At 40.2% G+C, this 13,428-nt stretch overlaps 1 protein-coding gene across 8 annotated transcripts in view; it reads left to right on the plus strand.

Moving 5' to 3' along the window:
• The first annotated feature begins 6,192 nt into the window (after positions 1-6,192).
• EEA1 (early endosome antigen 1) overlaps positions 6,193-13,428 on the plus strand; it is a 106,875-nt gene continuing 99,639 nt past the window's right edge. For all 8 annotated transcript variants that reach the window (XR_012078531.1, XR_012078532.1, XM_072973237.1 and 5 more), the window contains exon 1: positions 6,193-6,420. Coding sequence is in view for 6 of the 8 variants with exons in the window: in XM_072973237.1 (XP_072829338.1) it covers positions 6,397-6,420 (24 nt within the window). In the remaining 2 variants the exon portion in view is untranslated. The remainder of the gene's footprint in view (positions 6,421-13,428) is intronic.

Below are 13,428 nucleotides of genomic sequence, written 5' to 3' on the forward strand. Positions count from 1 at the left end.
CTGACCATACTTCAATTTTTTAAAAAGTGAACAATTCAGTTAAGTTGAGAAAAATAAAAATTGCTTGATGCTAAATAGCTCATTAGTAGTCCTATGTGTATTCCTTAGAATCTCTAAACTATCTTTCATGGATCTGCTTCTAGTTGCAATGAAATTAATAAGAAGAAAAATGTTCTAATTTATAGAAGGTGGGGGATAGGCTATTTCCAATAAATACTGGGAAATTTTGAAGAGTCAGGAAGCATACATACATACATATATCTTTTGGTATTATATCAAAAGTAGGATCAAAAGATGATGAATTGCTCTCTAGATTGTAGGATTTGGACCATTTCTTCACAAGCAAGAAGATATTAGTTTGAGGAACCCTGCAAGGCAACTGTTAAAGGAATAATTATATGCCCTTCTATCTTATTTCAGGCTGCTATAGCAAAATTCCACAAACTGGGTAGCAGAAATTTATTGCTCACAGTTCTGTAAGCTGGAAGTCCAAGATCAAGGTGCCGGCATGGCCAAGTAAGGGCCCTCTTCTGGATCACAGACTCCTTGTATCCTCATATGGAGGAAGAGACTAGAGAACTCTTATGGTTTCTTTTATAAGAACACTGATCTCATTCTTGAAGTCTCCACGCTCATGACCTAATCACCTCCCACAGGTGTCACTATCACTGTCACCTTTAGGGGTTAGGATTTCAACATGTAAATTTGAGGGGGGTGGGCACAAACATTTAAACCATAGTACCTTCCTTCCTTTCTTCATTCATCAACAAATATTCATTTTTGCTAACTATGGGTTGAGCACTGTTTTAATTATTGGGAATGCAGCAGTGAACAAGAGACAAGGTCCTAAACTCATATTCTTCTTGGGGAGACACAAATAGAGAAACAAGAAAAGTCAGAAATGGTGTTTTCGCAGCTACACAGAGAATTAAAATGGATGCTATGATAGACTGAAGACTGCTCTAGTGCTTTAGATGAGGTGATCCTTGAAGATATCTCTGAGAAGATTAATTTTAAGGTACAATATGCATGCAAAGATATTAACCACAAGATTGCAGGGAAAAGCATTTCCTAAGTGCTTTTCTGGTTGGTGCAAAGGCAGGAATAAACTTTGTGCAACTGAGGAATAAAAGCTCAAGGAGGCTGGGGCATATAATTAGCTAAGTGTTATAAATAGAAGGCAGAGCAGGCAGGGCCAGCTTGACAGGGTGTGTGAGCCAGGATAAGGTATTTGGATTTTATTGTGTTTACGATGGGAGGCTACAATCAAGGAGGACAGTGACACTATTTAATATGCATTTTAAAAAGTTGTCCCTAGCTGCTGTGTAGTGGCTGGATTATAGGGAAGCCAAAGTAGAAGCAGAGAGACCAACCAGCAAATAAAGTAGTCTGGACAGATGATGAAGATGCTATGGACTGGGTGATGATGGAAAGAAGTGGCAGGTTTGGGATATGTTTTGGAGGGACACCTGTCAGTTTTTTCTGATGGATTGGTTGGAGGGAGAGATAGTGATGAGATAAAGAGAGAAATGAAAGATAACTCCAAGATTTTTGGTTTGATTCGACTAAGTAGCTGGTGGTAGTACAGACTAAGACAGATGAAGACTGGTGAAGAAGCAGTTTTGAAGATAAAAATGAAACAGTTTTGTTTGGGCCATGTTAAGTTTGAATTAGACATCCAAGACAAAATATGGGAATTAGATGGTTTGTTATACAAGTCTGGAAACCTGAGAAGAGTCAGTCCTGGAGAAATAGACTTGGAAGTCCCGGGCAAACAGATGAAATTTAAAGCCAAGAGACATATACATATATATGTATATATTTTCTTTTTCATATTCTTTTCCACTATGGTTTATTATAGGATTTTGAATATAGTTCCCTGTGCTAAACAGTAGGTCCTTGTTGTTTATCCATTTTATACATAGTAGTTTGTATCTGCTAATCTCAAATTCCTAGTTTATCTGTTCCCTACCCCTTTTCCCCTTTGGTAACCATAAGCTTGTTTTCTATGTCTGTGAGTCTGTTTCTGCTTTGTAAATAAGTTCATTTGTATCATATTTCAGATTCCACATGTAAGTATTATATGGTATTTGTTTTTCTCCTTCTGACTTACTTCACCTAGGATGATAATCTCTAAGTTAATCTATATTGCTGCAAATGGCATTATTTCATTCTTTTTTATGGCTTAGTAGTATTCCATTATCTATCTATCTATCTATCTATCTATCTATCTATCTATCTATCTATCTCATATCTTCTTTATCCATTCATCTGTTGATGGACATTTAGGTTGCTTTCATGTCTTGGCTATTGTATATAGTGCTGCTATGAACATTGGGGTGCATGTATCTTTTTGAATTAGAGTGTCCTCAGTTATATGCCCACTAGTGGGGAAGTTGGATCATATGGTAACTGTATTTTTAGCTTTTTAAGGAAACTCCATATTGTCCTCCAGTGGCGACACCAGTTTACATTCCCACCAACAGTGTAAATGGGTTCCCTTTTCTCCACACCCTCTCCAGCATTTGTTATTTGTAGACTTTTTAATGATGGCCATTCTGACAGGTGGGAGGTGATACCTCATGGTAGTTTTGATTTACATTTCTTTTTTTTTAACATTTTTTATTGATTTATAATCATTTTACAATGTTGTGTCAAATTCCAGTGTAGAGCACAATTTTTCAGTTATATATGAACATATATATATTCATTGTCACATTTTTTTCTCTGTGAGCTACCATAAGATCTTGTATAGGAGACTGACTTAAGAAAACATTGCTATGATTTATGTCAGAGAATGTTTGGTCTCTGTTCCCTTCTAGGAGTTTTATGGTGTCATGTCTTATATTTAAGCCTTTAAGCCATTTTGAATTTGTTTTTATGTAGGGTGTGAGGGGGTGTTCTAGCTTTATTGATTTACATGTGGCTGTCCAGCTTTACCAACACCACTTGTTATAGAGATTGTCTTTTCTTCATTGCATATTATTGCCTCCTTTGTCAAAGATTAATTGATCGTAGGTGTGTGGGTTTATTTCTGGGCTCTCTATACTGTTCCACTGTTCCATTTTTGTCTGTTTTTGTGCTAATACCATGCTGTTTTGATTACTGAAACTTTTTAATACTGTCTGAAGTCTGGGAGAGTTAAGCTTTCAGCTTTGTCTTTTTTCCTCAGGATTGCTTTGGCAATTCTAGGTCTTTCATGGTTTCATATGAATTTTAGGGTTATTTGTTCTAGTTCTGTGAAAAATGTCCTGGGTAATTTGATAGGGATTGCATTAAATCTGTAGATTGTTTTGGGAAGTAGGGCCATTTTAACAATATTAATTCTTCTAATCCAAGACATGGGCTATCTTTCTATTTCTTTGAATTATCTTCAATTTCATTTAACAGTTTTATAGTTCTCAGCATTTAAGTCTTTTACTTCCTTGGTCAGATTTATTTCTAAGGTTTTTTTTTTTTTTCTTTTGGAAGAAAATGCAAGAAAGTAAGAAGGGCCATTGGACTGGAGGTCTTGATGGAGTCAAATAATTGATGGAATATTAATGTAAGAGAGGTAAATGGTTAGGAATTAGTGGCCAGACAGAGTAAGCAGGACTGTTTTGTATGGGAAGCCGGTAGATTAGTGGAGGATATTCTTACATGATTATGTCTCACCCACTTGTTTTCTTTTGGGGTAATTAAGTTCTCCATTATATTATTTTAGTGATGGGATTATCATAAGCTGCAGGGGAGCACACAGATTTTGAATAACCCATCTAGCTAAGCAGTAGATGAGGGTCTATTATATTAGTCAAAAGATTCCACTGGAGAATTCCAATAGAGAAGGCCTTAGCATGTGACATTAATAAGCAGATTTAAAATAATTAATTTTTGAAAAACAAAAAAGTAGAAGCAAATGTCAGTTTAAATGGAAAAACTGTTTCATTTCTCTACTTAGAACACTCATGGCACCAAATGTGTGTACTTTTTTTCTCCATACTAAGCAATTCTCCAATTCTCTGGACACCAAATGGGCATCCTACAATTTAATTCAATTCTGGCAAAAACTTCACAGAGTTAGCACAGATCCCACCAAGAATGGCTCAGGTTAAGGACTTGGTCCCACCAAGAATGCCCTCTACTTCAGACACCAATTGAAAGTCCCAGGTTGTTGCCTATACTTTGGACCTACTGGCTAATAAATTGGGGGTTCCCACAACATCCTCCCCAGGTTTGATAATTTGCTATAATGTCTCACAGAACTCACAGAAATACTTTACTTTCTATTACTGGTTTATTACAAAGGATACAACTCAGGAACAGCCAAACGGAAGATGCATAGGGCAAGGTATGGGAGAAGGGGTGCAGAGCTTCCCTCTTTTCTCTGGACATATTATCCTCCTAGCATCTTGACATTCATCAATCTGGAAGCTCTCTAAATCTCATTATTTAGGGTTTTTATGGAGGTTCCATTACAGGCATGATTGATTAGATCTTCAGCCATTGGTGATTAAATTTTTCAGCCTGTCTTCTCTCCTAGAGGTGGGGTGGTGGGGGGTGGGACTGAAAATTCCAACCTTCTAATCTTGCCTTAGTCTTTCTAGAGATCAGCCTAAAGGTAATGACTCTAACCACTCATCATTGCATTAGCATACAAAAAGACACGCGGCACTGTGGGATTCCAAGGGTCTTAGACGCTCTGGTGTCAGGAAACAGGGTCAAAGATTAAATACTAGAACAAAAGATGTTCTTAACATCCTGTCTGGATATCACTGAGGGGTAGAGACTAAATATATGTTTATTGTGTCATACAGTTTTATCACCCTGTGTTCTTGAAAATATTTATCAGTGTCTGAAAATAAAGCACCTGTGTCTGGAAAGATCAAAGAGTATGTGATTTTCTATGTTTCTCTAGAAGTATTTAAGTGCACTATTATCAATAGTGATTAATAATGTATTAGTTATAGGCATGACTTTTGCTGCACTATAGACAGACACGGAAACAGACAAACATAGTAAAAAAACATATTTGGGATAGAAACAACATATTACATCATAAAATACACTTTACAAAACACTTTTACATGGACTCATTTGAAAATATTTGTTGCATCTTTTCAAAAGATCAAAATTATATCCTAATAAGCATTCCATTCATTGTTTGGTAGACTTCAAATTCCCCCACCCCAGCAAGGTTAGTTACCTTATTTCCCCTGCCTCCTTCCCCGTTTAAACAATATTAAAGGCTTTTCTCCGCTCCCCAACCCTCAACGGGGGTAAAAGTCGAACTTCTTAGCTTGTGATTACTGGCAGAATGATACGATTCTGGAGCTGTGATTTTTGAACTTAAATGATGACATCGTGCCTGGAAGTCAGTTCCAAGTCCACTTCCGAGTCCACGTCCTTGTTTTGGCACACTGTTTCTCTGTGACCTCATTTTTTTTAATCTACGAATCAGACGCATTAATGTCGATTCACTTCACACATCTATTATCAGAAGAGGATTTAAAATTCCTTGGCCAAGCATGGGCTTTAGATAGTGCAACATGTTAGAGGTATCAGTGCATTAAACATTGTCGCTATAGTCCAAAAAGGACGACCCCAAACTTCTTTTACCAACTCAAATTCCAATATCTTCCTACCCTTTTTTTCCGATTCTTTACTTTTCTTTTGGCTTAAATTAGAAGCAGGAAGGGAGTAGGAAAAGGAACGAGGGGCTGGACCAGAAGAGGGAAGCCCAACATTCTGGTTAATAGTGTCTGCGATTCTCTCCTTTCCTTCCACCCAGGGGCTAAGCGCTTCCAGCAGAAATGACGATGTAGTCCAAACAGTCAAGGCCAGGATCACATTGACAAATTTTACAGAGCAATGTGAGGTGCCGTCGCAGGTACCCGCCCCAAGACCCTCTTTCCGTCGCGGTCAGGGTCCCCCAGGCCCCCCTTTTGGGTACGCGGTCTGCGCGCGGTCGCGTCCTCTGACGGAGCGCAGGCGTGCGCTCGGCGGCCGCGGCGTTCCCCAGCCCGCCGGAAGGAGCGGCTGCGCCAGCGTCCTGCCGCCTGTCCGTCACGCAACCGCCCACGGCGCCGCCGCTTCCGATTGGCTGCAGGCGCGGGCCAGCCCCTTCCAGCCCCGCCCACCGCGGATGGACAGGCCTAGGGGGCGGGGCGACGGCGGCGGGCGGGTCAGCCCTGCTGTCAGTCACAGTGGCGGCCCGGCGGGCGGGCGCTCGCTGGCTATCTCGTCGATCGCTCGCGCGCGCTCCCTCCCGCCGCCTGTGGGGAAGTCTGAGCCGCCTGAGCGACCTCCTCCCCGGGCCCCTTCTGGCTCAGTCCCTCCCGCCCGCGCACCCGCAAGTAGTGGGTGGCCCCGCGGAGGGTCCGGAGAGTCACCGCGGCGGCACCGGGTGGTGTTTAAACCATGTTAAGGAGGATTTTACAGAGGGTAAGAGAGTGAAATCGTCTTTCCAGGAGCACGTGAGCGGGAGAGCCCGAGCTCAGGGGCCGAAGAAGCCGCCGCGCCGCCGCGCTGAGGAGCCGAGGTGGTGGCGCGGACGCCCCCTCCTCAGCGCATTTCCTTTCTCTAGGCCCCGCAGCCCAGGCGGCGATTAGGCCTCGGTCGTCTGCTTCGGGGCCGGGCCGCGGGGGCAGGGGCGGGCGGGCCGGTGGGGCGGCGGCGGCGGTGGCGGCGGGGGGGGGGGGCAGGCCGGGGCTGGGGCCGGCGCCCGGTTCCCCGCCGCCCTGCGCGTCCAGGCCCGGGACCCGCTCCCTCGCGGGCTGTCAGTGAGAGCGGGCGGCGGGGCGGGAGGGTGTGGTGCCAGCGCGTTCCTTCTAGAGCCTGGAACGGCGGTGAAAATGGAGTTAGTGCTCTGGGGACTGGCCGACCAGCCGCCCTCCGGTCTGGAGAACGCCCCGTGGGAGATCGCGGGAGGCTAGCTGGGCTCTTCCCCCAGCCTCCCCGCCCAGCTTGCCCCCCAACTTTACACGACACACACCTGCCACACATGGCTTGGTTTTCTCGTCTAGGCAACCCTGCAGGGTAATGTGGTGAAACCCGGCCTAGCGTCGGTCCAATCGTGGTACGGACACTTACTGGCAAAGTTAGCTGCAAAGGAAGGTATTACTCACTGTTGGAAACTTTTTGACCCCGATTGAAAGTGCGTTTCCCCCTCCCAGCCCAGTATGTTTTTTGAGCCATCCAAGAATAAATCCGCTGTAAGCTTTGTCTAGCGGCATACACTTACTCCTTTACTTTCTGCCAGCGCTATCTCTGTTTGAAAACTGGAAAAACCTTAAGATGTAAAGATTAGAGCATTGGAAAGCTGTAGGTGTACTGTTTAGGAATCAGTTCCTAGAATAACAAAATCCTTGTAAGAGTTACTGTACGCAAGTTTTTGTTTTGGATCGCCCCCCCCCCTTATTTATTTTTGAGACTGATAGGGTGCAACAAAATAGAAATGATTGAAAAGTTGGCGCCCAACCTAATAATTGGTTACTGAGGGAGTAGGATAAGTAGGCAAAGGACAGAAGGAATTAGTGATTTTGTAGTATTCAGTCAAGGAATGTACCAGAGAGTTGAGTCATCCACTATATAGAAAGGGAGTGTCCTTGCGCCTGCATAGCTTCGTGAAATGTTCGTCATGTGAAACTTGGTCATCTATCAAGGGGAGAAATAGTTAACTTCTGGATCTGCTACCCTGTATTGACATTTGATGATTTATTTTTTTACAGTGTTTTGTCAGAGGTTTTTGAAACCTCGATAAGTGGTGATTTTGGCAGCAGTAAGGTCATGCATACCCTTTACTGTTGTGGCCATCAGTTCCTGTGTTCAACAGTAGACATCTGTGCATGATTTACTTGCAGTACTTAAGAGATTTTTCTTTTATCAGACCTAAAGGAGCTGATTAATTACCTCATGCCTCAGATTGTGTTTCCTTCACACAGTTCACAGCTGAAAATTAGTTTGCTTGTGGTTTGCTTTAAAGTGTATACATAAAACAAAGTGTTTACTGACTTAGGAGTAGCTTCCAGTAGTTATAGATTAGCCTTCAGAAAGATGCTTTCCAGTGCTCTTGGTTTAATGTTGTTAAGCATTACGATGATTAAAGATAACTTTTAGTGTTGGGGCATACACAGTAACAGCTACAGAAGTTTCAGTTGAAACTACAAAATTGGAATTTATGCTGGTCATTGCTGAGATGTGAAAAGGAATCATCATATATGAATAAGTGAGTTGACAACTGAGTTTTTTTTTAGTTTTTTTATTTACTTTTTGGGGGGGTGGTAATTAGGTTTATTTATTTATTTAATGAATGTATTGGGGATTGAACCCACGACCTTGTGCGTGCTAAGCACGCGCTTTACCACTGAGCTACACGTGCCTCACCCCCACTTGACAACTGGGTTTCTTAAGGCGCTATTGACATTTGTGACTGGATAGTTTTTGTTGTAGGGGGCTGTCCTGTGCATTGTAAGTTGTTTAGCAGCATCCCTGTCTTCTGTTCACTAGATGCCAGTAGCACCCCCAAAATCTCCACCCTCCTATTGTGACAACCAAAAAAAAAAAAAAACCAAACTAGAGTCTTTCCAGCTGTCACCTAGTAGCAGAATTGCCCTGGTTGAGAACCAATGTGTTAAATTTATACACGCCTTTATGGGAAAGTTTCAGCTGTTTCTCATAGTTAATTACTTAACTTTCTTTTTTTAGTGTCCTTATATTAAGGATCAGTAAATGCAAGGCACCTGCTAGGAGTTGAGGTTAAATACTATCTGGGCCCTCCCTTTAGTATTCACAGCTGGTTGGTGAAGTGAACATTTGAAAGTAATAGACAGTGCTTTGTAATACAGGAATGAACAGTGTCTGGGAGGGTTTTGGGGCAATCAGGAAAACTTCAGGGAGGAGGTTATAGTTGCAACTCAAAAGAAGGAAGGGCCTGTCAGTCAGAGGAAACTGCAAATGCCAGGGCAATAAGTTAGAAAAGGGGGAGGTAATGTTAAGAGGAATGTGAACAATTAAGTATAGAAAGTGAAATGATGTGCAGAAATTAATGGGAAATGAGGCTGCAGAGGTAGCTCAGACCAGTTCCTGAGACAACCTAGAGTCCCTTGGCAGGCATTCAGCTTTTGCCTTACAGGTGGGTCAGTGTTAACTCTCAGCATTTGGATAAAGCCTTGAAGAAATCTTGTAATTGGAATTAACTAGGGTTAACTCCACAGGTGGTATTTACTAACAAAGATAACTTGAATCTTTGAATTATGTAACATGGCAACCATTTTATTTCACCCCACCCTGATAATCTTACTTCTCAGCAGAGATAATAAGATACAAGATTAAAACTAAGACTGCTGATTTACAGGTTTATCTGAAATGGTCTCCATGCTTTGAAATTAAGTCGCATACCTTTAATATTCTGTTTTTATGTGGCCTTTTCATTTTAACTGCTATAATTTTCTTCTCAATAGTGTCCTTTAAATAGCATTTTTCAAAGAAGAAACAGATGATGTGCTTAGGATCAATTATAACAGTCTTTGAACATCACCAATAAGGTCCCAGGATACTGTATAGAAAATTTAGTTTCTGGTTTTTCTTTTTTTCCCGTTAGCTACTAAAAGATGTTTCTTTGAGGCTTGAGTGAAAAAAAACTGAGGTATGTATTGACTATTTTGCTTGATAGGCCTTGAAGAGAAATGTGACTTTAAAGTGCTTCATGGTTGGAAAGACTATCAGCATTTAGTACTTTAGGCAGTTTATAAACTTTATTGCTGTTTCTTTCTTAAGGATCTTACTGTGATTTAACATTAGTGTATTAGATTGCCTTTTACTAGTGTATGTCAATAATATTGTTAAAGAAAAAGATGGATTTAATTTTAGAATTGTGAAAATAGAACATTTCTTTTTTGGTTAACAGGTCTCTCTCTCTGATTTTAAAAATGAGGAAGTAGGAACTGAGAGATTAAGTGATTTATCTAAGACAAAACAGTATATTGTAGTAGTAATAGTCAAAACTGAGACTACTACTGTCAAACCATTTCCCTGTTTCTGGCACCTTGTTACCCTTTCTTTCACTACTCAACTGATTTGGTTAGCACTGTGCCACTCACCCTGGAAAATATGGGACCTAACTTCTCCCTCAGGGAACTTACATAAGTTAGTGCCAAAGTAAATGATACAGACAGCGAAGGCTGTAGTAGTACAGAGGAGGAATCATCAGAATGAACTTGTGTGAGTGGGGAGTCTCCTTGATAAAAATGGGCATGAGATTTGAAGAATGTGATTAGAAGAGGAAGAGAATTACTTTGATTCTAGGAAGGAGTTACAGTATAAACAAAAACTCAGATGGGAATGAGTTCATTCTTCCTGCTCTCCTTCCTTCCTTTGCATATTGCTTTTCAATAAACAGATGTTTATAACACTGGATATGTGCTCCATGGATACTGGAGATACCACAGTGAATAAAATACAATATCTGTTAAGTAGCTTAAAACCAAGTGACTTAGAGATAGAGGTCTGTTTAGAGCAGAAAGAAATTGAGAGAAACTTACAAAGATAGTCTTGACACTTTATTGTGGAGATTCTTGATCATCTAGCTCAGCCCTGTCCAATGCAAATATGAGTCACATATGTAATTTAAAGCTTCTAGTAGCCACATTTAAAAAAATAAAAAGTGAAATTAATTTTTAAAATGTATTTCATTTGACCCAATATATCTAAAATATTTCAACATATAATCAATATAAAAGTGATATAGTGAGTTGTCTTAAAAATTATTAATGAGTTTTTTTTTTATCATATTACGTCTTTGAAATCTGGTTTGTATTTTGTACTAACAGCATACCTGACTTTGGACTAACTGTATTTGAACTGTTCAATAACCTCTTGTAGGTAGTGGCTACTGTATTGGACAGTGCAGGTCTGATTGAATACATGTGTTATATAATTTTTAGCTTTTTATTTGGAACTAATTTCAAACTTACAATAAGTTACAAGAATAATACAAGAAACAGCTGTATACTCTATCTAGATTTACTTATTGTTACTATTTTATCCTATTTACTTTATTATTTGCCCACTTTCTTCTCTTCTATCCTTTTCTCTCCTATTTTCTCTCTCTCTGTGTGTAATTCCCCCCCCCCCCGAATCAGTTAAGGATCAGTTATGGTTCTTTACCTCTGAATGCTTCAATGAAGAATAGGGATATTCTCTTACATAGACACAGTATAGTTGTCAACTTCATGAAGTTACGTTGATTCAGTTTACTATTCATAATTGCATTTTTTTCAATTGATCTGATGTCTTTGTAGCATTTCCCCTTCACCAGTATAGGGTCCAATTTGGGTTAATGTAGTTGTTATGTTGCTTTAGCTTCTTTTAGTCTGGAAAATTTCCACAGTATTTCTTGGTAATTTATGACATTTTTGAAGAATACAGATACTGTCCTTTTTTTTTTTTTTCCTGCAGTGTTCCTCATGTTGTGTTTGTCTGACATTTTCTTGTGATTAGGTTGAGATTATGCATTCTTGATCAGAAGTTGGCCAAGAAGTTGTGTCCTTCTCTGGTTATGACACCTGGAGGTCCATGAAGTCTTTTGGTCCTTCATAGGTGATGTTAATATTGATTACCTTGTCAAAGGTCAAGGTGTAGCCCAATTTTTTGACAGTATAGTAATGATTATTTGTCTTCCTTTGCAGTTAATAGGCAGATACTTACGAGAACATGCAAATATCTTGCCTTTGTCAAGAATTTTCCCTATATTTACCATTCATTGTTAATTCTTGCTTGATCTAATTTTTATTATAGTGACTGCAAACTGATAATTTTCCCACTCCAGCACTCCTTATGTATTTACCAATTGGTCCTTGGCCTCCCCTACCTCCTCCGTCTCCCTCCCTCCCTCCCTTCCTACACCTACCTACCTACCTTCCTTTCCTCTTTCCTTCCTATTGGTATGGACTCATAAGTTCATTTTTAAAAAGTGGTTCATCACTCATCACTGTACTTAATTATTTTGGTGCTCAAATTGTCCCAAATGTGAACAGTGGGAGCCCCTTCAGGTGGCTCCTGTGTTCTTTGATGTGCCCCTGTCAGTTTTTTGAATTGTTCCTTACTTTCTGGTGTAAATTTCTAGGTATTCCAAGCTTATCCATTATCTACCCTTTGCCAGCCCTGAAATTAGCTGTTTCTCTGAGGAGCCCTATTCCTTTTAATGGGGAATAGCATTAAAGACTAAGGTCTGGGGTGGCTTTCTTACTTATTTTTTTCAAGAGACAAGTCTGACATTTTGAACTTCATCCTGTAGGCATTAGGAAATTAATAGGATTTATTTATTAAGCAGTGAAATTGGTATGTAGGAGAGGAACAATTCTCCTCTACCCTTTTTGGGTCTCTGGCTGGGCCTAATAATCAGACTCATCTAAGGCAGATTAACAGGAGAAAAAGCATACACATTTCATTAAATTTTTACATTATCATGGGAGCCTTCACATGAGAATGAAGACCTGAAGATGTGACCAGAGCAGGAAATACTTACACCTTTTAGACAAAGAAACAAGATTTGTGAAGAACTGACAAGCCAAAGGGTTTTGGGTTGAGAAACTAAATGGTGAAGAATTAACTAGGAAGATAAGTGTTAGTTTAACAAGGTTTGTTTGTACAGATTTCTCAGCCCCCACATCCTCTGCCCCTGGTGATGAGAACGTCTTTCCTCCTGGTACAGTTAGAGTGACTTTCACATGGGAGTTTTATCTCCTGCCTTCAGGAAGAAATGAGGGTCAGAGTGTTCTTGCACCTGCTCTTTCTTAAATGCCTTTAATTAAAAATAATCAGTTTGCCAAAGTGGCATATTTTGGGGTGACATATTCTGGTTTCCTTCAGGCACACAATAGGAGGTAATATTTATTGAATGAGTATTGAAGGTTTTAGGAAGATTAATTTATTGGTGTTGCATGTGATATATTAAAGCCATAGGGTATAAGCAGAGATCAGATGAGATTGATTTTAATATTTTAGACACTAAGTAATTATGACTTGCATAAGGTTGATGTCAATGTGAGCAGGAAAAAAAGTGATGAATAGGGAAGACCGTTTGAAAAATATCTATTCTCATACATCTATTTTGGGCCTACTCTGTGCTGTGGATGCACTGATGGGTAAAACAGACCTGAACCCCATGGAGCTTCATATCCAGGGGAGGACAGAGGAACTTTTAAAAGAATCACATTAAGTATATGGTCACATCCTCGGGTGAGTGTTAGGAAGGAAAAGCACAGGGAGCCCCAAAAGCTTACAGCAAGAGGGCCTTGATCTAAAGTAAGATATTAGGGAAGGTGTCCCAGATTAGTTACATAATTATTTGATGAAATTATTACTTATTTATTTTTGCAGATACTAACTACTACACATATATAAAATAGATAAACAGCAAGGTTCTATTGTATGGCACAGGGAACTATATCC

The sequence above is a fragment of the Vicugna pacos genome, chromosome 12 (genome assembly GCF_048564905.1).
Source record: "Vicugna pacos chromosome 12, VicPac4, whole genome shotgun sequence".
NCBI lineage: Eukaryota > Metazoa > Chordata > Mammalia > Artiodactyla > Camelidae > Vicugna > Vicugna pacos.